The following is a 26,526-nucleotide window of genomic DNA, read 5'->3' on the forward strand; positions in this document are numbered from 1 at the left end:
GACCTGGTCTAATATTCATACCTTTGTAAGACACTATAGACTGTACTTGTCAGGATCGTTTGGTAGTAAGCTCCTTCAAGCCATAGCTCCCCTCCTAACTGATTTGATTAATCTGGTAGTTCTCCTCCTGCCGTCCTGGTGGTGAATTGGGAAAATCTGAATTAGACTTACCGGTAATTCCTTTTCCTTGAATCCACCATGACAGCACAGTATTCCCACCCAAAAAAAAAATATATATATTGTGAGACAGTGACAGGTCTCACTCAGGTTAGAGGCAAGGAAGGGGTGGATAGTTCGGTCCACACCCCTGTTCCACCACAGGTGAGAGAAGCTGGAGGTAATCAGCCTGGCACAAAGCACCTCCCAGAATGTCAGAAAGGGGGAAGTGTGGTACCTGTGGACAGAGGCCTGGAGGCTCTGTCTGTGTGGTCTCAGCTGGGCAAGGCTGAGGGACCACAAAGCTGGGCGATAGCCTGGAGTTGGGGGACGCAGCGACGCCTGGGAGGGTCGCAGGGCCATAGTCAGGCAGACTACTGAGCCCCAATCCCCCACAAGAAATACTGAACTGGAGACAGTGGGCGTACTGTGCTCTGTACAGCCAGGAGGCTGTGGGACATTGGCTGACAAAGCCGCACGAGTTCACAGGGTGTGAACTGGGACCTAGGTGAGTCAGGAAACTTTATGTTTAGTTAGAGCCTGGACGGGTGAGTGTTTGTTTATTATTTTGTCATTTTATTGTTGCGGGTGTTGAACAATAAATACACTGTTTGGACCTGAAACCTGGTGTCCTAAAGGCGTATCTGTGAGAATGACCCCCGGAGAAGAGCTAAACCCCCACAATATATATATAAAAAAATGAAGACACCGCATCACATCTGTTTGGTGAAAAATTGTGGACCTTTATTCACCCATGCGATGTTTCAGTCCGCTTACTGGGACCTTTCTCAAGCACTTGGCTTGAGAAACGTCCCAGTAAGCAGACTGAAACGTCGCATGGGTGAATAAAGGTCCACAATTTTTCACCAAACGGATGTGCTGCGGTGTCTTCACTTTTTTTGTATAGCACACCTAGGAGTGCTGCCCTGGACTTTTGTTAATATAAATATATATATATATATATATATATATATATATATATATATATATATATATACGGTATATTTATAGTTAAATAAATTATAAATAATAATATATATAGGGATTAAACCCGAGATGCTATAGTAATCTGGTAAACACTGAGGAGGATGAAGGGTGGGGGCTATTTAGCATTTCTCTGTTTCCTGCCCCTACAGAGGTCAAGGGTCAATCTCCTCCTGCCATCATGGTGGATTCAAGGAAAAGGAATTACAAGTTAGGCTGTATTCACACGTCCGCAATGTGTTTTGCGGATACACGGATCCGCAAAACACGGAAAGCGGCAATGTGCTTTCCGCATTTTGCGGACCGCACATTGCCGACATAATAGAATATGCCTGTTCTTGTCCGCAATTGCGGACAAGAATAGGACATGTTCTATTTTTTTGCGGAAACGGAAGCACCGATGCGGAAGTGCGGATCCGCAAATGTGGATGCGGACAGCACATTCCGTCCCCATAGAGAATGAATGGGTCCGCACCCTTTCCGCAAAATTGCAGAAAGGATGCGGACCCATTTTGCGGACGTGTGAATGGAGCCTAAGTCTAATTCAGTTTTTTTGTCACCTTACATAAAAAATGCAACACCAAGCGATCAAAAATGCATATGCCCCCCCAAAGTAGTACGAATCAAACCTTCAACTCATCCCTCCAACTTATACCAAAAGTAATCCAAAAAAATCATTATGGACAAACCAAATCTGATCCTAATCACCCAATTCTGGCCGAAGAGAAGTTGGTTCGCATCCCTAAAAAATCTGAACCATGGATTCTTCCCTTCAGAGAAGACATTATGATTCAAGGGCCAGTGAAACATCCATGCTCCAAACTATTCAAGTTGACAGCCTGGATCCTGAAACAGAAAATTAAAAATATTATTATGTAAAACTGAAACCAACATACCCATATTTGGTATTGTCGCGTCCATAACAACTTGCTCTATAAAAAATAGCGCATGATTTAACCTGTCAGATGAACATTGTAAAAAACAAAAAATAAAAACAGTGCCAGAACATTTATATAAATGTGTTTTTATGTTTACGCTACTCTTATGTTTGTTATCTTAAAATTTGCAAAATAAAAGAATTTACAAGAAAAAAAAAAAAAAAAAAACAGTGCCAGAACAGCTATTGTTTGTTACCCTGCCTCACAAAAAGTGTAATATGCAGCAACCAAAAATCATATGTACCCTAAAATAGTACCAACAAAACTGGGGTCACTTTTTTAGAGTTTCTACTCTAGAGGGGTGCATCAGGGGTCTTCAAATGTGACATGGCAACTTAAAATTATCCCAGTGAAATCTGCCCTCCAAAAACCATATGGCACTCCTTTCCTTCTGCGCCCTTCCATGTGCCCATACAGCAGTTTATGATTACAAATGGATTGTTTCTGTAAACTACAGAATCGGGGTAATAAATATAGAGGGGTTTTTTTGGCTGTACCCTTGCTTTGCTACCCGAATTTTTTTTATTAAAATGGAAAAATCTCCCCAAAAAGTGAAATTCTGAAATTTCATCTACATTTTCCTTTAATTCTTGTGGAACACATAAAGGGTTAAGAAAGTTTGTAAAATCTGTTTTTTATACCTTCAGTGGTTTAGTTTCTAAAATGGGGCTGTTTATGGGTGGTTTCTATTATGTAAGCCCCACAGTGACTTCATAACTGAACTGGTCCTTAAAAAAGCGGGATTTGGATATTTTTTTGAAAAATTTCAAGATTTGCTTCTAAACTTCAAAGTGTTCTGATGTCTCCAAAAAAATAAAATACCATTCACAAAATGATCCAAACATAAAGTAGACATATAGGAAATATGAAGTAATAACTATTTTATGAGGTATCGCTATCTGTTTTAAAAGCAGAGAAATAGAAATTCGGAAAGTTGCAAATTCTTGCATTTAAAAAAATAAAAATGAAAAATATTAACTGAAATTTACCACTATCATGAAGTACAATGTGTTACAAAAAACAGTCTCAGAATGGCTTGGAAAGGTAAGTGTTCCAAAGTTATAAAGTGACAATTGTCAAATTTCTAAAAGACGGCCTGGTTTTTAAAGGGGTTCTCCCATGACTAGTGTAAAAACTGAAAATCGGACATGATACAGTACATGACGACCTCTTTTCGGCAAAGCTAGAACCAGCCCTGTACCTCACATGGATCCAGATATCTCTCATTGCTCTGCTAGACTTTTATCAAGCTGGCAGCTAAAGGGGAATGTTTCTTCTGCTTCAGCTCAGGAGGCAGCTAAAGGATGAAACTGATAATCGTGCAGCTGCAGAGCGGTGACAGCAGGGCAACCCTGAGAAAAGGCAGGTTCCCAGGTGTCCCTTACTTCTAGATCGCTGTATACAGAGCCGGGAGAGTGTAGGACCTGTCGGGTCTTTCATAGACCTCGATCAACCCTGCACTGAGGCTGTACAGCGCTGTGTTCTGCTGTACAGCCTCTTTGGGGATGTATTTCCCCTGTAACTGGGGCTACTATGTACGCCCCAGTTATAGGAGAAATCAATAGTGGGAGGGAGTGAAGTTAAATGTCCCCAAAAGGTCTTTTATAAGGAATAAAAAAAAAATATATAAATAGACCTATTTGGTATTGCCACGTCCGTAACAACCAGCTCTATAATATCACATGACCTGAACACCCTAATAAAAAAAAAAAAAAAAAAAAAAGATTTTTTGTCACATTACATCACAAAAAGTGCAACACCAAGTGATAAAAAGAGCACATGTCCCACAAAATGGTACCAATAAAACAGTCTCCTCATCCCGCCAAAAATTAGACCCTAACTAAGACAATCGGTCAAAAAATTAAAAAGCTATGGCTCTCAGACTATGGAGACCCTAAAACATTATTTTTTGGGTTTAAAAAATGCTATTATTGTGTAAAACTTTAATAAATTTAAAGTATACATATTGGGTATCGCCACGTTTGTAACGATCTGCTCTATAAAAATGTTACATAACCTAACCCCTCAGGTGAACTCTGTAAAAATAAATATATAAAAACTGTGCTAAAACAACCAATTTTGTTGTCACCTTGCCCCATAAAGTGTTATAATAAATGATCAAAAAATCATATATACCCAAAAATGGTACCAATAAAAACGTCAACTCTGCCTGCAAAAAACGAGCCCCTGCACAAGACGATCAGCAGAAAAATAAAAAAATGTTCAGAAAATGGAGACACAAAAACATAATTTTTTTTCAAAAATGCTTTATTATGTAAAACTAAAACAAAGAAAGTAGACATATTTGATATCATTGCATCCGTAACAACCTGCTCTATAAAAATAGTGCATGATCTAACCTGTCAGATGAATGTTGTAAAAAAAATACAAACCGTGCCAAAACACATTTTTTTATGTGCCTCACAAAAAGTGTAATATAGTGCTATTAAAAATCATATGTACCCCAAAATAGTACCAATAAAACTGGCATCTTATCCCCTAGTTTCCAAAATGGGGTCACTTTGTGGGAGTTTCTACTGTAGGGGTGCATCAGGGGGCTTCAAATGGGACATGGCATCTAAAAACCAGTTTAGCAAAATCTGCCTTCCGAAAACCATATGGTGCTCATTTTCTTCTGCGCCCTGCCGTGTGCCGTTAAATCAGTTTACAACCACATATGGTGTGTTTCTGTAAACCGCTGAATCAGGGTAATAAATATTGAGTTTTGTTTGGCTTTTAACCCTTGATGTCTTAAAGAAAAAAATGTAATAAAATGCTAAATCTGCCAAAAAAGTGAAATTTAAAAATTTGATCTCCATTTTCCTTTAATTCTTGTGGAACACCTAAAGGGTTAACAAAGTTTGTAAAATCAGTTTTGAGTAAGTTGATGGGTGTAGTTTCTACAATGGGGTCATTTATGGGGGTATCCATTATGAAAGCCCCACAAAGTGACTTAAGACCTGAACTTGTCCTTAAAAAGTGGGTTTTGGCAATTTTCTTAAAAATGTTAAGAATTGCTTCTAAAATTCTAAGCCTTTTAACGTCCTAAAAAAATAAAATGACATTTACAAAATGATGGCAACTTAAAGTAGACATATGGGGAATGTTAAAGGGGTATTATCATCTTAATGATCACTGTTAAATCTGTTAATGATTTAACAGTGATAATTTTTCTAAATATATTTCATTAACAAATCCCCACCCCTTAGAAAAAATTAAACCTATACTTACCTGACTGTTGTCTTCCGTCTCCCCTGGTTACGGCCACCGCTCTTCTCAGGAATCGCGGTGGCCGCGCGTGCGCAGACTACTTCTTTTCTTCTCCCGGCCGGCTGCGCGCTGTACTGAACGCGTACGCCCTGGTGACTTCTTCCTGGCAAGTATACTATACTGGCCAGGAAGAAGTCACCAGGGCGCATGCGCGGACTCGGTGTGCGCGTTCAGTACAGCGCACGGCCCGGCCGGGGGAAGACATCAATGAAGATGGAGCCCGCCCCCTGCCGAAACCAGGAAGTGGACGGCGCGCCGGGAGCAGGTAAGTATAAAACTGCGTCTTGAGAAAACACCTTTAAGTAATAAATATTTTATGAGGTATCAATTTTTGTTTTAAAAGCAGAGAAGATTGAAATTTAGAAAATTGAGAATTTTTCTAAATGTTTTGTAAATTTGGGATTTTTTGCTAAATAAAAGTTGAAATATATTGACTCCAATTTATGACTATCATGAAGTACAATGTGTCACGGCAAACAATCTCTGAATGACTTGGATAAGTAAAAGCGTTCAAAAGCTATTACCACACAAAGTGACATATGTCAGATTTGCAAAATTAGGCCTGGCCAGGAAGGGGGCATATGGCCCAGCTGTGAAGTGGTTAAGGTGAAAAATAGTCGGGTCCTGAAGGGGTTAAAGTGGACCTGCTAGTTCTCTCAGTTTTAGTAAATACTTATAAGTCTCGTCCGGGAGGTTTCCTGTATGGTCACATAAAATAACCTGAAACACAAGTGAACACTAGTAAATTACCATTTCAGCTGTTTGCATGCACATTACTCAAACATATTATTTTTTTATTATTATCATTTATTTTTTTACTCAGGGTCACACACATACTAAATGTCACTCGTGAAATTGATAACTTCTTTCCTGAAACATTTACTTATTTAAACATCCGAGTCCTGGATGAAGAGAGCACAAACCTTCTACAGTATTGGAAGGAGACGCACAGTTTCATCTCCATCGCAAGGTAGGTCTAAATTGTACAAAGATGGAGAACAAAGCTAAATTACTCTTCTTGGTTTGCCAAAGCATGCTCCTTGTGCTTGTCATAGACCTGTGAGTAATTTGACAGACTGGCAGTGGGAGTTCTGTAGTTCCTTAGTAAGGCCAAAGCTACCTACATTAATACTGTGCTAGCAAAGCCAAATTTCATTGAGTAAATAACCTAAGTAACTGATTCTCTATAGCACATGCCTCTAATAGAATAAAACAAAGCCACTTCAGTTGCTACAGCCAATTGCTGTCAGTTACTTTGTGCGGGCGGAGTAATTAAGACTCTCACTAGGAGTCCTGCTTTCAGATCAGGCAGCAGAAAGCACTAAACATGCTCTCTTCATTTGCCTCTCGTGTTTTTTTTTGTACCAATAAAAAATGTATTTAGATTTTCTTGCATTTGCAGCTTTTTTTTTTGTATAGGGGTACTTTCACACTTGCGTCTTTCTTTTCCGGCACGGAGTTCTGTCAAAAGGGCTCAATGCCGGAAAATAAGTGATCAGTTATATCCCCATGCATTCTGAATGACGAGCATTCCGTTCAGGATGTCTTCAGTTCAGTCTGTTTGACTGATCAGGAAAAGGATAAAGCCACAGCATGCTACAGTTTTATCTCCAGCCCAAAAAACTGAAGACTTGCCTGAACGCCGGATCCTGCATTTTTTTCCATAGGAATGTATTAGTGCCAGATCTGGCATTTAAAATACCGGAAAGCTGGATCAGTCCATGCGCCGACCGAAAAAAAGGTGAGAAAAATAATTGCCGGATGATACCGGAAAGACTGATCCGACACTTCAATGCATTTTTCTGACCAGGCGTTTTTAAGACTGATCAGGATCCTGATCAGTCTTACAAATGCCATCAGTTGGCATACGTTTTGCCTAGGGTTGTTGTGGGTATCGAAATTTCGATACCCAATCGATACTTTTGTCCCGGTATTGATACGATACCGGGATTTCCATTTTTTTATTTGGTGTCACAGAACATGAGCATGCTGCTGTCTTCGCGGTCATGTTCCCTCAGCAGCACAGGGGAGAAGGAAGCAGTCTCTCCCTCCCCCTGTTCTGCCGCTGCCACCAATGAGAAGAGAGGGGCGGAGGAGGGGCGGGCGCACTGCGCCACCAATGATACGACTTTTCCTGGGTCCGGACTTGGTTAAGTATTAGGCTATACAGAGCGGCGCCCAGAGATGTCCCAGCACTTACTACTATTCCTGGGCGCCACTCCGTTCACCCGCCGTGCCCCATTACTGGCTCCTGCTCCATATGCCAATTACTATTGGAGCAATGGGGAGGAGACAGCAGCTTCTCTAGTGGGCGTTCCTTCTCCCTGGCGGTAGCGCTGTCCAATCACAGCGCAGGGAGAAGGAACGCCTACTAGAGAAGCTGCTGTCTCCTCCCCATCGCTCCGATAGTAGTAATTGGCATAAGGAGCAGGAGACAGTAACGGGGGCACAGCGGGCGAACGGAGCGGCGCCTAGGAATAATAGTAGGTGCAGGGAGATCCCTGGGCGCCGCTCTATGTAGCCTGGTAACTTAACTAAGTCCGAACCCACGAAAGTAACTTTTAATAGAGAAGGCAGATACAGAAGGCAGGTACCGGCAGCAGAATCACATTGCCGGCACCCTGCCTTTCACAGGGAGTTGTTATAAGTGGCAGTTAACCCCTCGGGTACGGCACCTGAGGGGTTAACTGCCGCTTATTTGGTGCCAGTACCCGCTTCCTGTATTAAAGGTTAATTATCATTGGTGGCGCAGTGCGCCCCCCCCCCCCCCCCCCAGTATTAGAATCATTGGTGGTAGTGGCCACAGGGTCCACTAGCAAAACAAAAAAAAATGGTTTTGCGGCCTGAGTTTCATGTTTTGCATACCGCTTCAGCTGGTGTTTTTACAGCAAAAAATGCAAACGTGCAGAAAAATGTTAAGGGACCCTTCAGCTTGTTCCCTCACAGGATATTAGTGCAAAAGCTCCTTGGTAAACAAGATTTTAAAAGAAAGAAAGAACTTAAAGGGCAGAATAAAGTAGAGACAGGTACATGAGGCAGGTACCGGCAGCAGAATCACATTGCCGACACCCTGCCTTTCACAGGGAGCTCAGGTGAGGGGTTAACTGCTGCTGATTTGCTGCCAGTACCCGCTTCCTGTATTAAATGTTAAATTTCATTGGTGGCGCAGTGCGCCCCCCCAGTATTACAATCATTGGTGGTAGTGGCCGCAGGGTCCCCTCCGCTCCTCTTTATTGATGGCAGTGGTAGTTATGATCGGAGCCCCAGCAGTGTAATCTTGGTTCTCCGATCAGTTACCACGGCAGCCAGGACGCTCCTGAAGCCCTGGCTGCCATAGTCGGCTCCCTGCTGCTGTGTGCACTATGCACAGGGCAGCAGGGAGAGTGTAAAGTCCTATTCACCCTGATAGAGCTCTCAGGGTGAATAGGACAAGGGATGAAAAAATCCCAGGTTCTAGCCCTTAAGGGGCGGAAATAGTTATTAAATAATTAAATAAAAAGTTTAAATAAAATAAATAAATAGTTATTAAATAAAAAGTAAAAAAAAAACACACCAAAATATTAAGTATAAATTACATATAAAATATATAAACCATAAATAAATATATCACATATCCCCACGTCCGAAAAGTCCAAACTATTAAAATAGAAAAAAATCTATGCGGTGAATGCCGGAACAGGAAAAAAAAAAGAAGAAGAAGAAAATGCTCGATTTGCCATTTTTTTAAAAATGCGGAATGCACTTGGCTTTTTTGGTTTATTTTTTTCGCATGGTATCGAGTATCGCAAAACTTTTTTATGGTATCGAAATCGAATCAAAAATTTGGTATCGCAGCAACTCTAGTTTTGCCGGATCTGGCAGGCAGTCCGGCGACGGAACTGCTTGCCGGATCACTCTGCCGCAAGTGTAACCAATCAGATTCCACCTTTAATTTTCCAAAGGAGCTTTACAAAATGAAAGGTAAAATCTGATTGGTTGCTATGGGCAACTAAGGCAGTTCTACTTTACACCAGTTTGAATGACCCCAAGTGTGTCTTGCCGCTAATGTTTTCTTTGTGTCTTTTTTTCCTGAAAGGCAAGGTGTTTGCAAGATGCCTGAAAAAAATGCCAATAGCTACAGCATGCAGCAGTCTTTAACCGCTTGCCGCCACGTTAACGGCGTCATCGCGGCGGCTCTCCCAGGTCACACTAACGCCAATAGGCATCATCTCGTGTGAGCCGAGATTTCCTGTGAACGCGCGCACGCTCACAGGAACGGAAGGTAAGCGAGTGGATCTCCAGCCTGCCAGCGGCGATCGCTTGCTGGCAGGCTGGAGATGTGATTTTTTTTTTTAACCCCTAACAGGTATATTAGAAGCTGTTTTGATAACAGCGTCTAATATACCTGCTACCTGGTCCTCTGGTGGTCCCTTTTGTTTGGATCGACCACCAGAGGACACAGGCAGCTCAGTAAAGTAGCACCAAACACCACTACACTACACTACACCCCCCCCCCCCGTCACTTATTAACTCTTTATGAACCACTGATCACCCCATATAGACTCCCTGATCACCCCCCTGTCATTGATCACCCCCCTGTAAGGCTCCATTCAGAGGTCCGTATGATTTTTACGGATCCACGGATACATGGATCGGATCCACAAAACACATACGGACGTCTGAATGGAGCCTTACAGGGGGGTGATCAGTGACAGGGGGGTGATCACCCCATATACACTCCCTGATCACCCCCTGTCATTGATAACCCCCCTGTCATTGATCACCCCCCTGTAAGGTTCCATTCAGACGCCCGTATGTGTTTTACGGATCCACGCATCCATGGATCGGATCCATAAAACGCATACGGACGTTTGAATGGAGCCTTACAGGGGGGTGATCACCCCATATACACTCCCTGATCACCCCCCTGTCATTGATCACCCCCCTGTAAGGCTCCATTCAGAATTTTTTTGGGCCCAAGTTAGCGGAAATATATATATATATATATATATATATATATATATATATATATATATATAATTTTTTTTTTTTCTTACAAAGTCTCATATTCCACTAACTTGTGTCAAAAAATAAAATCTCACATGAACTCACCATACCCCTCACGGAATCCAAATGCGTAACATTTTTTAGACATTTATATTCCAGACTTCTTCTCACTCTTTAGGGCCCCTAAAATGCCAGGGCAGTATAAATACCCCACGTGTGACCCCATTTCGGAAAGAAGACACCCCAAGGTATTCCGTGAGGGGCATATTGAGTCCATGAAAGATTGACATTTTTGTCCCAAGTTAGCGGAAAGGGAGACTTTGTGAGAAAAAACAAAAACAAATTCCATATACCCATGCTGGGTGAGATAAATATCTTGGTCAAATGCCAACTTTGTATAAACAAATGGGAAAAGTTGTCTTTTGCAGAGATATTTCTCTCACCCAGCATGGGTATATGTAAAATGACACCCCAAAACACATTCCCCAACTTCTCCTGAGTACGGCGATACCAGATGTGTGTCACTTTTTTGCCGCCTAGGTGGGCAAAGGGGCACACATTCCAAAGAGCACCTTTCGGATTTCACATGTCATTTTTTACACATTTTGATTTCAAACTACTTACCACACATTAGGGCCCCTAGAATGCCAGGGCAGTATAACTACCCCACAAGTGACCCCATTTTGGAAAGAAGACACCCCAAGGTATTCCGTGAGGGGCATGGCGAGTTCCTAGAATTTTTTATTTTTTGTCACAAGTTAGCGGAAAATGATGATTTTTTTTTTTTCTTACAAAGTCTCATATTCCACTAACTTGTGATAAAAAATTCCAGGAACTCGCCATGCCCCTCACGGAATACCTTGAGGTGTCTTCTTTCCAAAATGGGGTCTCTTGTGGGGTAGTTATACTGCCCTGGCAATTTAGGGGCCCTAATGTGTGCGAAGTAGTTTGAAATCAAAATCTGTAAAAAATGGCCGGTGAAATCCTAAAGGTGCTTTTTGGAATGTGGGCACCTTTGCCCACCTAGGCTGCAAAAAAGTGTCACACATCTGGTATCGCCGTACTCAGGAGAAGTTGGGCAATGTGTTTTGGGGTGTCATTTTACATATACCCATGCTGGGTGAGATAAATATCTTGGTCAAATGCCAACTTTGTATAAAAAAATTGGAAATGTTGTCTTTTGCCAAGATATTTCTCACCCAGCATGGGTATATGTAAAATGACACCCCAAAACACATTCCCCAACTTCTCCTGAGTACGGCGATACCAGATGTGTGTCACTTTTTTGCCGCCTAGGTGGGCAAAGGGGCACACATTCCAAAGAGCACCTTTCGGATTTCACAGGCCATTTTTTACACATTTTGATTTCAAACTACTAACCACACATTAGGGCCCCTAGAATGCCAGGGCAGTATAACTACCCCACAAGTGACCCCATTTTGGAAAGAAGACACCCCAAGGTATTTCATGATGGGCATAGTGAGTTCATGGAAGTTTTTATTTTTTGTCACAAGTTAGTGGAATATGAGACTTTGTAAGAAAAAAATAAAAATAAAATAAATCATTTTCCGCTAACTTGTGACAAAAAATAAAAAGTTCTATGAACTCACTATGCCCATCAGCGAATACCTTAGGGTGTCTACTTTCCGAAATGGGGTCATTTGTGGGGTGTTTGTACTGTCTGGGCATTGTAGAACCTCAGGAAACATGACAGGTGCTCAGAAAGTCAGAGCTGCTTCAAAAAGCGTAAATTCACATTTTTGTACCATAGTTTGTAAACGCTATAACTTTTACCCAAACCATTTCTTTTTTTTTACCCAAACATTTTTTTTTTTTAATCAAAGACATGTAGAACAATAAATTTAGCGAAAAATTTATATATGGATGTCTTTTTTTTTTTTTTTTTGCAAAATTTTACAACTGAAAGTGAAAAATGTCATTTTTTGGCAAAAAAATCGTTACATTTCGATTAATAACAAAAAAAGTAAAAATGTCAGCACCAAATGAAAGCTCTATTAGTGAGAAGAAAAGGAGGTAAAATTAATTTGGGTGGTAAGTTGCATGACCGAGCAATAAACCGCTAAAGTTGTGGAGTGCCGATTTGTAAAAAAGGGCCTGGTCACTAGGGGGTATAAACCTGTGGTCCTTAAGTGGTTAAAAGAAGCAAGAAAGACAAAAAACGCCAGGAGCAAAAAAAAATTCATGTTTCGCATACCGCTTCAGCTGATGTTTTTACAGTAAAAAATGCAAACGTGCAGAAAAATGTTAAGGGACCCTTCAGCTTGTTCCCTCACAGGATATTAGTGCTAAAGCTCCTTGGTAAACAAGATTTTAAAAGAAAGAAAGAACTTAAAGGGCAGAATAAAGTAGAGACAGGTGAGTTGATTTCAGCGGTCTGTTATTTATAAGTTAAAAGTAAGTGGTTGCCAAGCACCAACATCACAATCATTGCAGACTGGTTCTGGAAAAGAGTCCCGGCCACCTGAGAAGAGTCATGGTTATTCATGAATTAATACTTCTACCTAGTTTTCTGTCTAGGAGAGAACTGCCAATCATCAGCAGATGGGTGAGAGAGCAGGAGATTATGGATAACTGTGACTCTTTTCCAGGCCCGGGCTGTAATGATTATGAGGCTGGTTCTCACCAACCACTTACTTTTAGCTCATGTGTGACACACCACTTAAGGCCCCATGCACACGGCCGTTGTTCACGGCCGTGTGCGGGCCGTGGAACCGCGGCCTGGATCCCTCCTGAGAGCAGGAGCGCACGGCGTCACTGGTTGCTATGACGCCGTGCGCTCCCTGCTGCCGGCACAGTACAGTAATACACTGGTATAGATCATACCAGTGTATTACTGTACTGTGCCGGCAGCAGGGAGCGCACGGCGTCATAGCAACCAGTGACGCCGTGCGCTCCTGCTCTCAGGAGGGATCCAGGCCGCGGTTCCACGGCCCGCACACGGCCGTGAACAACGGCCGTGTGCATGGGGCCTTAATCAGCATTTCTGTCACTAATTTATGCTGCCCTCAGTAATGTCAGCATAAAGTTGATGACAGGTTCCCTTTAAGAGAATGATGAACTAAAGGTTAACAGTTACCCATAGCAACCAATCAGATTCCACCTTTTATTTTTCACAGCTCCTTTGGAAAGGGTAAATCTGATTGTTTATATGGGCAACTAAGCCAATTCTACTTCACACCAGTTTGGTAAATCAATTCTTTGTTTTTAAGGCATTCTGAGCCCCATACCACCAATTTTTGTTGCATTGGACACCCCCTTTAAGGCTAGGACTTCACACAGACACTTTTATATATGACTACTAAACCTGGAGCTTTACATTAGTTCAATCTTTCCCAATGTTTTTGGCAGCAGGGAATTCTAAAAGGAGATGTACTTAGCATGCTTACCGAATCTAGAGAGCATGCACAGGATTGCAGAGCTAGACAAGAACTGATGATACCTTGCACATAATATTAGCATGATGTAACCAGCCCTTGGGGCCCTGGGAGTATGCAAATGCAGAGGGGTAGCCTCATCTCACTAACCGGATCCTTTCACTCAGCCAAAGTAAATCGAATTGACTAATTTCATTGCTTTATCGGAAGTGCCTGTCATGGTCTTACCTTCTTGCTGTTCTCCTTCGTTTGACATGTGCTGGCGGCCATCTTGGTTTCTGGGTTTCTTGTAGCCTCCCACCCGGCGGCTTCTCCTTCCCACTGGGAGGAGCTGGATGCCTAGCTCATATATATAGGAGGTCTGTGGCTTCAGTTCCTTGCTTGGTCCTCCTGTGTTCACATGCTTCTAAGACTGCTGCTGCTTCCGTTGCCGATGGGTCGGTTGTCGCTCCTGGGCCCGCTCCTACTGCCGCTCCGGTTGTTGCGCCAGAGTCTACCCCGACACCTGTTGCTGCGCCTGCGGTGTTTCGGGGTATGACCGGTTCTGCCCCCCTTCCACAGCGCTTTGGGGGAGAGCCAACTCAGTGCCGAGGTTTCCTTAACCAGGTGGGCATTTATTTCGAGTTGCTGCCACATGCCTTTCCTACTGAGAGATCAAAGGTGGGCTTCTTGATCTCGCTGCTCTCGGACAAGGCCTTGGCCTGGGCCAGCCCTTTATGGGAGAACAACAATCCGGTGGTTGCCGAGTTTTCCGGTTTTGTTGCTTCTCTTCAGAAGGTATTCGATGTGCCGGCTCGTGCTGCCTCTGCTGCGAAGCTCCTTATGTCCATCAGACAGGGTTCACGATCCATAGCTGAATACGCCATTGAGTTTCGTACCCTGGCAGCAGAGGTGGGCTGGAATAATAAGGGCTCTGGTCGCTGCTTTCTCTCATGGTCTCTCGGATGCCTTGAAGGATGAGGTTTCAGCTAAGGACCTACCAGTGGAGCTCGAGTCTCTTATTTCTTTCCTGATTTTGATTGACACCAGACTCAGGGAGAGACCTTCCTTTAAGGAGAGCCTGCGGAGGTCTTCTAACAGATTGGCGCCTACGTTTGCTGTCTCACCCGTGCCTCCCTCTCCTCCCACGCCTCCTGGGGATGACTTGTCTGGGGGTGAACCCATGCAGCTGGGGTTTGCTCGCCTGTCCGAGGGGGAGAGGGCACTCCGGAGACGCGAGGGCCGATGCATGTACTGTGGTCTCGGTGGGCATTTTCGGTTGGCATGCCCGAACCGTCCGGGAAACGCTCGCACCTGAGATCCTGTCGGGGGCAGATCTTGGGTGGAGTCTCCTCGTCCCCGGTTTCCCGTGTTGACAAACCACTGATTACTGTTGTCCTCTCCTGGGTCGGGGGCTCGGTGACGACTCAGGCGTTGGTGGACTCTGGTGCTGGTGGTTTGTTCATTGATAGTGTGTTCGCTGCCGCCAATTCCATTCCTCTGCAGCCTCGAGGTTCCCCACTGGCTCTTGAGGCGATAGACGGCAGACCCCTTCTGCCGCCACACGTGACTCATGAGACCCTTCCAGTGGGGATGGCCATTGGTGCCGTTCACAGAGAGTCGGTCTGTCTCCAGGTTATTTCGTCTCCACACTACTCTGTGGTCTTGGGGTACCCCTGGCTCCAGAAGCATAATCCGACTTTCGATTGGAGGTCGGCCGAGATCCTCTCGTGGTCACCGCAGTGTGGGGCTAGTTGCATCCATGGGTCTGTCAAGTTGCTGTGTACTTCCTCAGACTCTCTGTTGCCTCCTGAATACGAGGAGTACCGGGATGTATTCGATAAGGTGCGTGCGGTTGCCCTACCTCCGCACCGCCCATACGATTGTGCCATAGAGTTACAATCTGGTGCCGTTCCTCCTCGTGGCAAAGTCTATCCACTGTCGGTAGCGGAGAATGAGGCCATGGAGGAGTACGTGAGGGAGGCGCTTTCACGCGGACACATTCGCAAATCCTCGTCCCCGGCAGGGGCTGGATTTTTCTTTGTGAAAAAGAAGGGCGGTGAGTTGAGGCCTTGCATCGATTACAGGGGTCTCAATCGCATCACGATCAAGAACGCTTACCCGATACCCTTGATTTCTGAGCTGTTTGATCGCCTCAAAGGGGCCACGGTCTTTACCAAACTCGACCTGAGGGCGGCATATAACCTGGTAAGGATCAAGGCGGGCGATGAGTGGAAGACCGCGTTTAACACCAGGACCGGTCATTATGAATCCTTGGTTATGCCCTTTGGGTTGTGCAATGCGCCCGCAGTCTTCCAGGAATTCATCAACGATGTTTTCCGTGACCTGTTGCAGCAGTGTGTGGTGGTCTATTTGGATGACATCTTGGTATATTCTGAATCCATGGAGGCCCACATTCTGGATGTCAGACGAGTGTTGCAATGGTTACGAGAGAACAAGCTGTTCGGTAAGCTTGAGAAATGCGAATTTCACCGATCCCAGGTAACCTTCTTAGGTTACATCATTTCCGCTGAGGGGTTCTCCATGGATCCTGAGAAGGTTTCGGCTGTCTTACAGTGGCCCCAGCCCAGTGGTCTTCGTGCCCTGCAGCGCTTTTTGGGCTTCGCCAATTATTATCGGAAGTTCATCAGGGACTTTTCCATGCTAGCCAAGCCTCTCACGGATCTGACCAGGAAGGGCAGTAATCCCCAGGTCTGGCCGCTCGAGGCCATCCGAGCTTTTGAGGCTCTAAAGTCCGCCTTTGTGTCGGCTCCGATTCTGTCGCATCCCAACCCTGGGTTGCCTTTTGTCCTCGAGGTGGACGCGTCTGAGACGGGAGTAGGTGCCCTTCTGTCTCGGCGTAGAACACCAGGGGGTCCTCTTCTTCCTTGTGGGTTTTACTCCCGGAAACTGTCTTCCGCGGAGTTCAACTATCAGATTGGTGACAGGGCGTTATTGGCCATCGTGCAGGCCCTTAAAGAATGGAGGCACTTGCTCGAGGGCTCGGTGGTTCCGGTTCTCATCCTGACGGACCACAAGAATCTGACCTACCTCTCTGAGGCCAAGAGATTGACACCACGTCAGGCCAGATGGGCTCTGTTCTTGTCACGTTTTAATTACGTGGTCTCCCACCTACCCGGTTCCAAGAACATCAGAGCGGATGCCTTATCACGGCAGTACTCCGAGCTGTCCGGGGAGGAGTCGATTCCGACTTCGGTCATACCTCCGAATCAGATCCTGGCCGCCATTCGCACCAGCCTGACCTCTCCCCTGGGTGAGCAGATTTTGGCGGCTCAATCTGGTGCTCCCTCTGGGAGACCCAACGGCAGATGTTTTGTGCCTGAGGAGTTGCGCACTCGGTTGTTGCGAACCTACCATAACTCCAAGGCCGCGGGGCATCCTGGAAAGAATCAGCTGTCCTGGGCTGTTTCACGTCTGTTCTGGTGGCCTTCTCTACGTTCCGACATCGCCGCATATGTAGCGGCATGCTCAGTTTGTGCCCAGAGTAAGTCCCCTCGGCACCGTTCGTTGGGCCTTTTGCAACCCATAGCCACCGGGGAGCGTCCATGGTCACACCTGGGGATGGATTTCATTGTGGACCTCCCTGCATCCCGAGGCCATAAGGTCATTCTTATGATTGTGGATCGGTTTTCCAAAATGTGCCACTGTGTTCCTCTCAAGAAGTTACCCTCTGCACAAGAGTTGGCCACAATGTTTGCCAGGGAGGTCTTCCGGTTGCACGGTTTGCCCAAGGAGATTGTGTCGGATCGGGGGAGTCAGTTTGTGTCCAGGTTCTGGCGCTCCTTTTGCTCCCAGTTGGGGATTCATCTCTCTTTCTCCTCGGCCTACCACCCTCAGTCCAATGGGGCCGCAGAACGATCCAATCAGGCCTTGGAGCAATTCCTTCGTTGCTATGTCTCCGATCACCAAGACAATTGGGTTGACCTCCTGCCTTGGGCTGAGTTTGCCAGGAACACGGCGGTGAACTCTTCCTCTGGGACGTCTCCCTTCATGGCCAATTATGGGTTCCAACCTGCCGTGTTACCGGAGGTATTCTCTCCCCAGGATATTCCGGCTGTGGAGGATCACCTTTCCGTCCTACGTGCTTCTTGGGTACAGATCCAGAGGTCCCTTGAGGTCTCTGCGCAGCGCCAGAGACTCCAGGCTGATCGCAGACGAGCGCCCGCTCCTTCCTACCAGGTCGGAGACCGCGTATGGTTGTCCACCCGCAACCTCAACCTTCGAGTGCCCACTCCCAAGCTGGCGCCTCGCTTTGTTGGTCCCTTCCGAGTGCTTCGCAGGGTAAACCCGGTAGCCTATGCCCTTGCGCTTCCTCCTGGCATGCGGATCTCCAACGTGTTTCATGTCTCCCTGTTGAAGCCACTGGTGTGTAATCGTTTCACTTCCTCAGTTCCTCGGCCTCGTCCGGTCCAAGTGGGCAATCGTGAGGAGTATGAGGTGAGCAATATCCTGGACTCACGCCTGGTCCGCGGTCGGGTGCAGTTTTTGGTCCATTGGCGTGGTTATGGTCCAGAGGAGCGTTCCTGGGTTCCCTCCGCAGATGTCCATGCTCCTGCCTTGCTCCGAGCCTTCCACGCACGCTTCCCTCAGAAACCGTTCTTTACTCCGCGGAGGAGGGGCCCTTGAGGGGGAGGTACTGTCACGGTCTTACCTTCTTGCTGTTCTCCTTCGTTTGACATGTGCTGGCGGCCATCTTGGTTTCTGGGTTTCTTGTAGCCTCCCACCCAGCGGCTTCTCCTTCCCACTGGGAGGAGCTGGATGCCTAGCTCATATATATAGGAGGTCTGTGGCTTCAGTTCCTTGCTTGGTCCTCCTGTGTTCACATGCTTCTAAGACTGCTGCTGCTTCTGGTTCCTGATCCTGGCTTCGTCTGACTACCCTGCTGGTTCCTGATCCAGGCTTCGTCTGACTACCCTGCTGGTTCCTGATCCAGGCTTCGTCTGATTACCCTCCTGGTTCCTGACCTCTGGCTTCGCAAGACCCTGCTTCGGTTTAGCCATCCGTTTGGACTTTTGCCTTACAGCTTGATTTTCAATAAAGCCTTCTTATTTCCACTTATCTCTTGTTGTACGTCTGGTTCATGGTTCCTTGACAGTGCCTCCTTTCATTGTAGTGGCTGTGCTTGCGTAGTGCTTCTTACTGTGGTGGATGGGATCATGGGAGTGCACATATTCATACACGCACAGCAGCTCCTACCCCCTCAATCGGTCTGCAACATATCTAGTTTCAATAGGAGGGATCTAGGGGATGCAGAGTAGCCTTGGAGCTGTTCCATGGATCTACTCTAAAAGTCTATAGCAGCATTGGGAACATGCGCACATAGACAGGAGGCATGATGCTTCATGATGGCGCCGCTTGCCTGTGCGGTCCAGCAAGCAGATGGTACTTATTGACCAAAGTGGTAGGAAGTGGTGGGCTCCAGGTAAACCAGGGACGTGGGACAACCATTTTAATAAAATAATATGGCTGTGCTTCTGAGTCGTCTGCTAAACAGCTACACAATATGTTGCACAATAATCTCATGTTGCTGTTTTTGTTTTTGTTTTTTACTTTCTCAGTTCTGATTGGACTTTCCCCCATCACTCCTGTAGTGTGATTGGCTAGATCATCCATGCTTCCTGTCAGGGGGGCTATGGCTACTTATGCTACTATATTCCTGTCCAATCTTCCTGCATCCTGTTTTTCTGATATTGACGTCATTTTGCCCTGGAATAAATTTTTGTCTGCTCTCTTCCCTGCTACTTCTTCACAGGGTTTGAGCTTGTTTTTGCTGTGCTTTTGCTGTGGTTTGTCTGTTTTCTGGTGTTTACTGCCATGATGCACATACTTTACTGCATAATTGTGTGGAAATGGTAAATCTGTTTGCTACCCAATATTTTATTTGGACTTGGTTATAGTTACTCTTGAGGAATAATAAGTTTTTAGCAAGTGCTTACAGCTTGCCTCTCTAAACGAGATTCATACTTACCCACTCCTCTTCGCACTGGCGCTCCTGTGTCCATGCTCCGGTCCCCGCAGTGGTGACATCTGGCAAAACATGGGCATGATCACATGCTCCGCTGCAGTCATTGCCTGGCTTTAATGGTGACATGGCGGAGCAAGTGATCATGCCCATGTTTTGCCAGATGTCACCACTGCGGGGTACCGGAACATGGACAAAGCAGATGACCGTATCGGTGGGGACCAGGATGAATCTTCTGTTTAGAGATGCCGGCTGTAGACACTTTCTAGAAAATTCATTATTCCCAGTGAACCCCACTTTTCTTTATTTAAAATGTAAATCCTAAAAATAATTTTTCGAATATATTTTTATTAATGGATTTTGCCTTTGTTTGCTAAAGAAATACTTCAGCTGTCCTAAGATCATTAGATTCATTCAGCGGTGTACAGATGTGTCCGTTTTTACGGATTTCACTGTACTGATGGAATGGGGCTGCAATTGAGTGCTTCACAGATTTCCGCTCCCGTCTGTGCCGTCTGATCTTGGCTAAGTCCTGGCACAGCACTTACTGATGCGGGCCCATTCCACCAGTGCAGTGGAATCCGTACACTGCTGATGTATACAAATCTACGGATTCTAAAGAGCTTAGGAGAGAGGAATTTGGGTACCTATCTCTTTATTAAAACCATAAAATCCAAGTATATTAGAAACCATTATTTTTTGACATTTGTCACAAAAAATCCACAGTGTGTAAACTTTACTATTTGCTTCTTGTGTAGTGATATTTCCACCCATAAGAGATAATAAGGGTCTCAGGTGTGGAATCTCTATACTATCAACAGTAAATGCTATTCTAAAACTGTACAAATGTGTAATTTATCCTACATCTTCAAGGTACAATATAGTCTCACCACAAGCATTCTTCTTTTGTCCAAGCCATCCTACTGCCCAAACAGGTGTCATGTGGGGGTGGGCTGTAAGCTTGCGTCCCATCCAGGAAGTAAATTGAAATGAAAAGGCAGGCAACAATGGTTAAAGTTCATAAGATAAAAAAAAAAATCATGGAATTGCTTAATTTAGCCTTTTCCTTACATTACACATCTAATTTGGATCACCCCTTTAAAGCACTACTGTTATGAAAGGTTGTATACTGTGTCTGCATCCAACTGAAAGGGACATTTCGGAGGATTATTGTGAGAAGAGACCTGTCGGTCACTATAATTAATTAATATCCCATGGAGGTCTGGATTTGGAATTATACTCTAAATCAAAGTGGAAAATCAGATTTCAGGTTGATCCAACTTCAGTGGAAATGCCTCAAGACAAGGAAATGAGGCTCAGTAGTGTGTGTGTGTGTGTGTGTGTGACCTCCACGTGCCTGTATGACCTCTCTACAATGCCTGGTCATGTTCCTGATGTGGCAACGGATGTTCTCATGAGGGTTTTCCTCCCAGACCTGGATTTAAGGGACACTGACAGGCCTTCTGAGCATAATTAGCTGTTTTTATATGCCCCCCTAGGTCTTATAATAAGTTTCCAATTCATATAAGTATTATCCCTGTGCGCATTGTAAAACGTTAAAAATAATCTTTATAATCACCTGTCCTTTCTGCCCAAGGGACGTTCTTTGTGCTGCATTTGTGCCCAGCCGTGTCCCAACTGCCGGATCCTTAGACACGCCCATCTCATTAGTATTTACTTGGCGCAATGTGATCCCGGCGAGCGAGGGTGCCGGGCGCATGCGCAGGATCTCCGAATGTCGGGGACAGGAAAATACCGCCCAGCGAAGTGAATACTAATGAGATGGGCGTGTCTAAGGATCCGGCAGTCTGGGCGCAAATGCGGCACAAAGAACGCCCCTTGGGCAGAAAGGACAGGTGATTATAAAGATTATTTTTAACGTTTTACAATGCGCACAGGGATAATACTTATATGAATTGGAAACTTATTATAAGACCTAGGGGGGCATATAAAGAGCTAATTATGCTCAGAAGGCCTGTCAGTGTCCCTTTAAAGCATCAGTCAACTCCTGGACAGTCTGTGGTGCAACGTGGCGTTTGTGGATGGAACGAGACTTGATGTCTCACATGTGCTTGATTGGATTCAGGTCTGGGGAAACAGACAGGCCAGCCCATAGTAACACACTTCAGCCACATGAGACCTAGCATTGTCGTGCATCAGAAGGAACCCAGAGCCTAGTGCACCTGCATATGTCTTATCCAATCTCATCCCGGTACCTAATGGCAGTCAGGGTACCTCTGGCTAGCACATGGAGGGCTGTGCGGCCCTTCAAAGAAATGCTTCCCCACACCATTACTGACCCACTGCCAAACCAGTCGTGCTGGAGGATGTTGCAGGCAGCAGAATGTTCTCCACGGCGTCTCCAGACTCTGTCACGTCTGTCACATGTGCTCAGTGTGAACCTGCTCTAATCCGTGAAGAGCACAGGTTGAATTGGCCAATATCGCTCTTCACGGTGTTGGGTCCTCATACCACCCTCATGGAGTTGGTTTTTGACAGTTTGAGGTCATTTTGCAGGGCTCTGGCACTGCTCCTCCTGTTCCTCCTTGCATAAAGGAGGAGGTAGCGGTCCTGCTGCTGGGTTGTTGCCCTCCTACGGCCCCCTCCACATCTCCTGGTGTACTGGACTGTGTCCTGGTATGTGCTCCATGCTCTGGACACTCTGCTGACTGACACAGCTAACCTTCTTGCCATAGCAGAGAAATGGTCTGTTGTCACCACCTGCAGAACCACTCCTTTTATAAGGGTGGTCTTACTAATTGCCTAATTTTTCTACCTGTTGTCTGTTCAAATTGCATAACAGCAGGAGTAATTGATTGAAAATCAGTGTTGCTTCACAACTGGATTGATTTCACAGATGTGTGATTGACTTGGAGTTAGGGCTCATGCATACGACCATATGTATTTTGCAGTCACACTGCCTCCTGTTATTGAATCCCTGAGATGCCACTTTCATCGCTGATTGCGGCATCTGAGGCCACAATTTAGGCATTTCAGGGGTTAATCAGGGTTAAAATAAAAAATACCCTCCTTATCCATTTGGTCATGTAGAGGCCTTCATGGCCATCTTGATTGAATACACTGTGTGAAGTCTCGTGCAGTGATGTGATGATGACGCAAGAGAATCGTCATAAATATCTGATCGATGGGGGTCTGACAGCCAGGACCACATCGTTCAGCTGTTTGAGAAGGCACCAGTGCTTGCAGTAGTGCTGCATCCTTCTCTCAGCTCAAAAAGCACAGTGCCATATATTGTACAGCAGCTGTGCTTGGTTTCGCAGCTTAGCCCCATTCACTTCAATAAGACTGAGCTGCTCCTAGGCCATGTGACCGATTAACGTGACATATAACATGGCCTAGACAAAGCTGCAAGAAGGCTGGGACACTAATGTGAGCTCTGGTGCCTTCTCGAACAGCTATTTGGCGGCTCTGGTGTCAGACTCCCACCAATCAGATATTGAAGACCTATCCAGAGGATTTGTCAGAAGTTAAGAAATCCTGGAAAAGCCCCTTTAAAGAAATAATACAGTAATTACACTGCCGCCACTGCCTCTCCCTGCATCATCCACGATGCTAGGGAGGCTCATCCCCATAGCGACCTGCTATTGGCTGCTAAACCAAACCCCACCTCCCCCGTCATCGGATGTTTTGATCCTTGCAATGGGGAGATGCAGCTCAGGGCTCCAGATGGCGACCAAATGGTCGCCAGTGTGACTTAGAATTGCAAAATGGTGACAAGACTTTGTAGTCTTGTTGCCACTTGCGCCCAGACCCTCCGCTGCTCTGCCACTTTAAGAAGAAAGGTCTTGCATCCAGCAGACACACAGCAATCCAGTACAGAGCTCTGTTATTAGTCAGGAGGCTGCTGATTTGTCAGTATCAGCGTGCTGCCGTACCATTGGCTGCTCCTCTCACCCCCCCCCCCTTCTCCCGCGCTGAACACAGCAGCTTGCTTTTCAGTAAAACGTGCGCTCACTGTCGACTGCTCCATAGACAAGGGGCAGCTAAAGTAGACGAGTTTTTCAGTCATGTGGTGCACGGAGGTCAGCGTTCTGCGTACACTGCGCCATATGCTGAGGGTGCCCTGTGCTCCCCATGTAAGCGGTAAGTGGTGGAGAAGAGAGGGCAATGATAGTGGACAGCTGCAGTGTGCGCAGCCACACACACAATGCTGAGTAACCCTGGGCTTTGTCTCCTTACACTAGCAAATGAAACTGATTCCATAGCTGGTTTACGCAATTCTGTCACAGGGCCTGGTGCGCTTTGTCTGTGTGCTAAATAAAAAAAAAGGAATGCACTGTTGCTAGCACGACCAATCATCGTAGTGTAGTGCAGGGTTTCAAATAGTGACTGTGAATGGGGTCGCATTGCAACCCTACAGTTGTGAGAATTATTGGGGCTGTTATGACAATGTGCAGGTTACAAAATTACCCCTCTCACTAGTGGCAACGCAGCTCCCGGCCTGACCCCCAGCGCTGCCAGGGATCACATAGCATTATATTGCTACAGGCAGTTTTTCTCCCTAAAAAATGTCTAATGCGTATGAATACGCATGATAATTTAACTGCTATTTATGGAGCAGGGGTGCACGCACCACTGCCGACTGCTCATGAAGTGTCAGGGACAGCATGGCACGAATGGAAGCTCTGCTGAGCAAAAGACCATGTGCCCAGGTGATGTCACACCGGAAGTGCCAGCGTGTACTGCAGGCTTCTATCTGCTGCTGGGAGCTCAATGTGGAGGTTTATGAATGGAAAAACTAATAGCAAAGAGGCTAAAGAAAACCCAGTTTCTGACCCTTTATGTTACAACAAAAATTTGGCGATTTACAGCTAAAAAATTTCATTTGGCTCCTAAATTTTTCAGATTAGGAGCCAATGGCTGCTTGATATTTTTTTTATTTTTTGTCTGGAGCACTGCAGCTGCGGCCGTGCAGGGATCAGAAGCGGCGCGGGTGCTGGGGAACGGAGAAAGTATAACCTATATGAGGGGTTGGGTTATTATAGGGGTTGGAAAACCCCTTTAATGTATGCAGAATGGAAAAGTGTACTCTACTATGATTTTGTATCATTTTTTCCCCCAAACGTATATATGTTAAACATAGGCTCCAGAGTGAAGGGTGTAAAAGGCTCCTTGATGGATGCTAGGCAACAGGGAGTGGTTGTAATGCACTTACTGCACAGAGCCAAGGGCACTTCAGAGTTAGGGAACGCCCAGAGGATGCTTGCAGTAGTAGTAGCTGCCAGATTGAAAGTTCACTTTCTCAGTCATGCTGTTACTAAATCCATAGACAAAGTTACTATGTGTTTAACCCAGGGGCAGACTGTGTGCTTAAAGTGCCTGTGGAAAAAAACTAAAATTATCCCCATGTTGTAGGCAGGTATTGTCACCACCAGATCTTTTGAGAAGTTCTGATAGACGTTCTTCAGTACCTCCTGCATGATCTTTTGTTTTTCTTTCGTTTTGAGATCTCTCCTCCCTCTCCCAGCTGTCATCTATTAGCAGTGATTGCCTCCCTATGTATCTCCTCCCCATACTGCCTCACCTTGTGGTTTATATTACATCCTGGATTGTGTTCTCTGCTAGAAGTTGCTACAGCTGGTCTTTCAGATAAGTCTATTTCTGTATTTGTTGTTTTCCTGTTGGCTTGGTTCTAGGTGACCCTGACTCCCTCCGTATTAAGTGCAGGGAGCTGGTGGTCGTGCCCCCTCACTATTATCTTTGCATCGGCTGAAAAGACAGGGAGAGCTTCAGGGCTTAGTTTTGTTCCTTAGTTTTGGATCAAGCCAGTCGGATCCTTATTTGTAACTTCTTGTTTTCTGTTACACCATCCGTGACATTATAAACCGCTAAAACCATCTTAACCATGGATCCGGTTTTAGCCTTGACGGACCGCATGCGGGGTCTTTCACTGGAGGTCGCAGAGCTCCTTAAAACTGTATCTCAGTTTCAGGTGATCGGTTCTGCTTGCGTTCATGGAGTTTGTTCTGAGCCTAAGATCTCGCTTCCGGATACCTTCTCTAGGGGTAGTGAGAATTTTGTTTGTTTTAGAGAGGCTTGCAAACTCCATTTTCGCCTACTTCCCCATTCCTCTGGTGATGAGGAGCAGAGGGTGGGGATCATCATCTCACTGCTCAGGGATAACGCTCAGTCTTGGGCCTTTTATGCTGCCGGTGGGGGCACGGCCCCTCCGATCAGTGGATGAATTTTTGGTAGCCCTAGGTCAGATATGTGATGATCCGGATCATATTGCTCTGGCTGAATCTAATCTGCGTCTTTTATGCCAGGGTAAACAGTCCGCAGAGATATACTGTTCAGAATTTCGGAGATGGGCAGCTGATAGTGGTTGGAATGATGCTGCACTCCGAAGTAAATTTTGCCATGGTCTTTCAGAGGGATTGAAAGATGCATTTGCCTTTCATGAGAGACCTACTTCCTTGGAGTCCGCCATGTCTCGGGCCGTTCGTATTGACAGGCATCTTAGATAGAGAGGAGAGATCACTCCTTCCTGTCATACTCAGTCCAAGGACAGTGCGGCGGTCTCATTTAGTGCGCAGGGGTCTCGGTCTCTCTCAATCCCCTCTGAGCAGGAGCCATTGCAGCTAGGTTTGCTTGCCTCTGACAATAGAAGATTCAGCTCTCAGAGGAGGGTTTGTTTCTGTTGTGGAGGTATAAATCATTTGGCAAATGTTTGTCCCTCTAGGAGATTCAGACAGTTTTTTGAGAGTAATAAAGAAACAAAAAGAAAAAAATCCTCTAAAAAGAAATTTAAGGTTTTCCGTTTGCTTGTAGTTCCCGTTTTGTCCTGCCTGCCAGGGTGGCGCTAGAGAGCAGG

The 26,526-nt window shown here is 45.6% G+C and overlaps 1 protein-coding gene across 2 annotated transcripts in view; it reads left to right on the top strand.

Annotated features, from left to right (window-relative positions):
* Positions 1-26,526, top strand: part of LOC122940240 (protein phosphatase Slingshot homolog) — a 215,846-nt gene that overhangs the window by 107,319 nt on the left and 82,001 nt on the right. The window contains exon 11 of one of the 2 annotated variants that reach the window (XM_044296773.1): positions 6,172-6,318. The exons of the other annotated variant lie outside the window; for it this stretch is intronic. Coding sequence (XP_044152708.1) covers positions 6,172-6,318 — 147 coding nt within the window. The remainder of the gene's footprint in view (positions 1-6,171; positions 6,319-26,526) is intronic. 2 annotated transcript variants of the gene reach the window in all.

Source organism: Bufo gargarizans, chromosome 6 (assembly GCF_014858855.1).
Source record: "Bufo gargarizans isolate SCDJY-AF-19 chromosome 6, ASM1485885v1, whole genome shotgun sequence".
NCBI classification, from domain to species: Eukaryota; Metazoa; Chordata; class Amphibia; order Anura; family Bufonidae; genus Bufo; species Bufo gargarizans.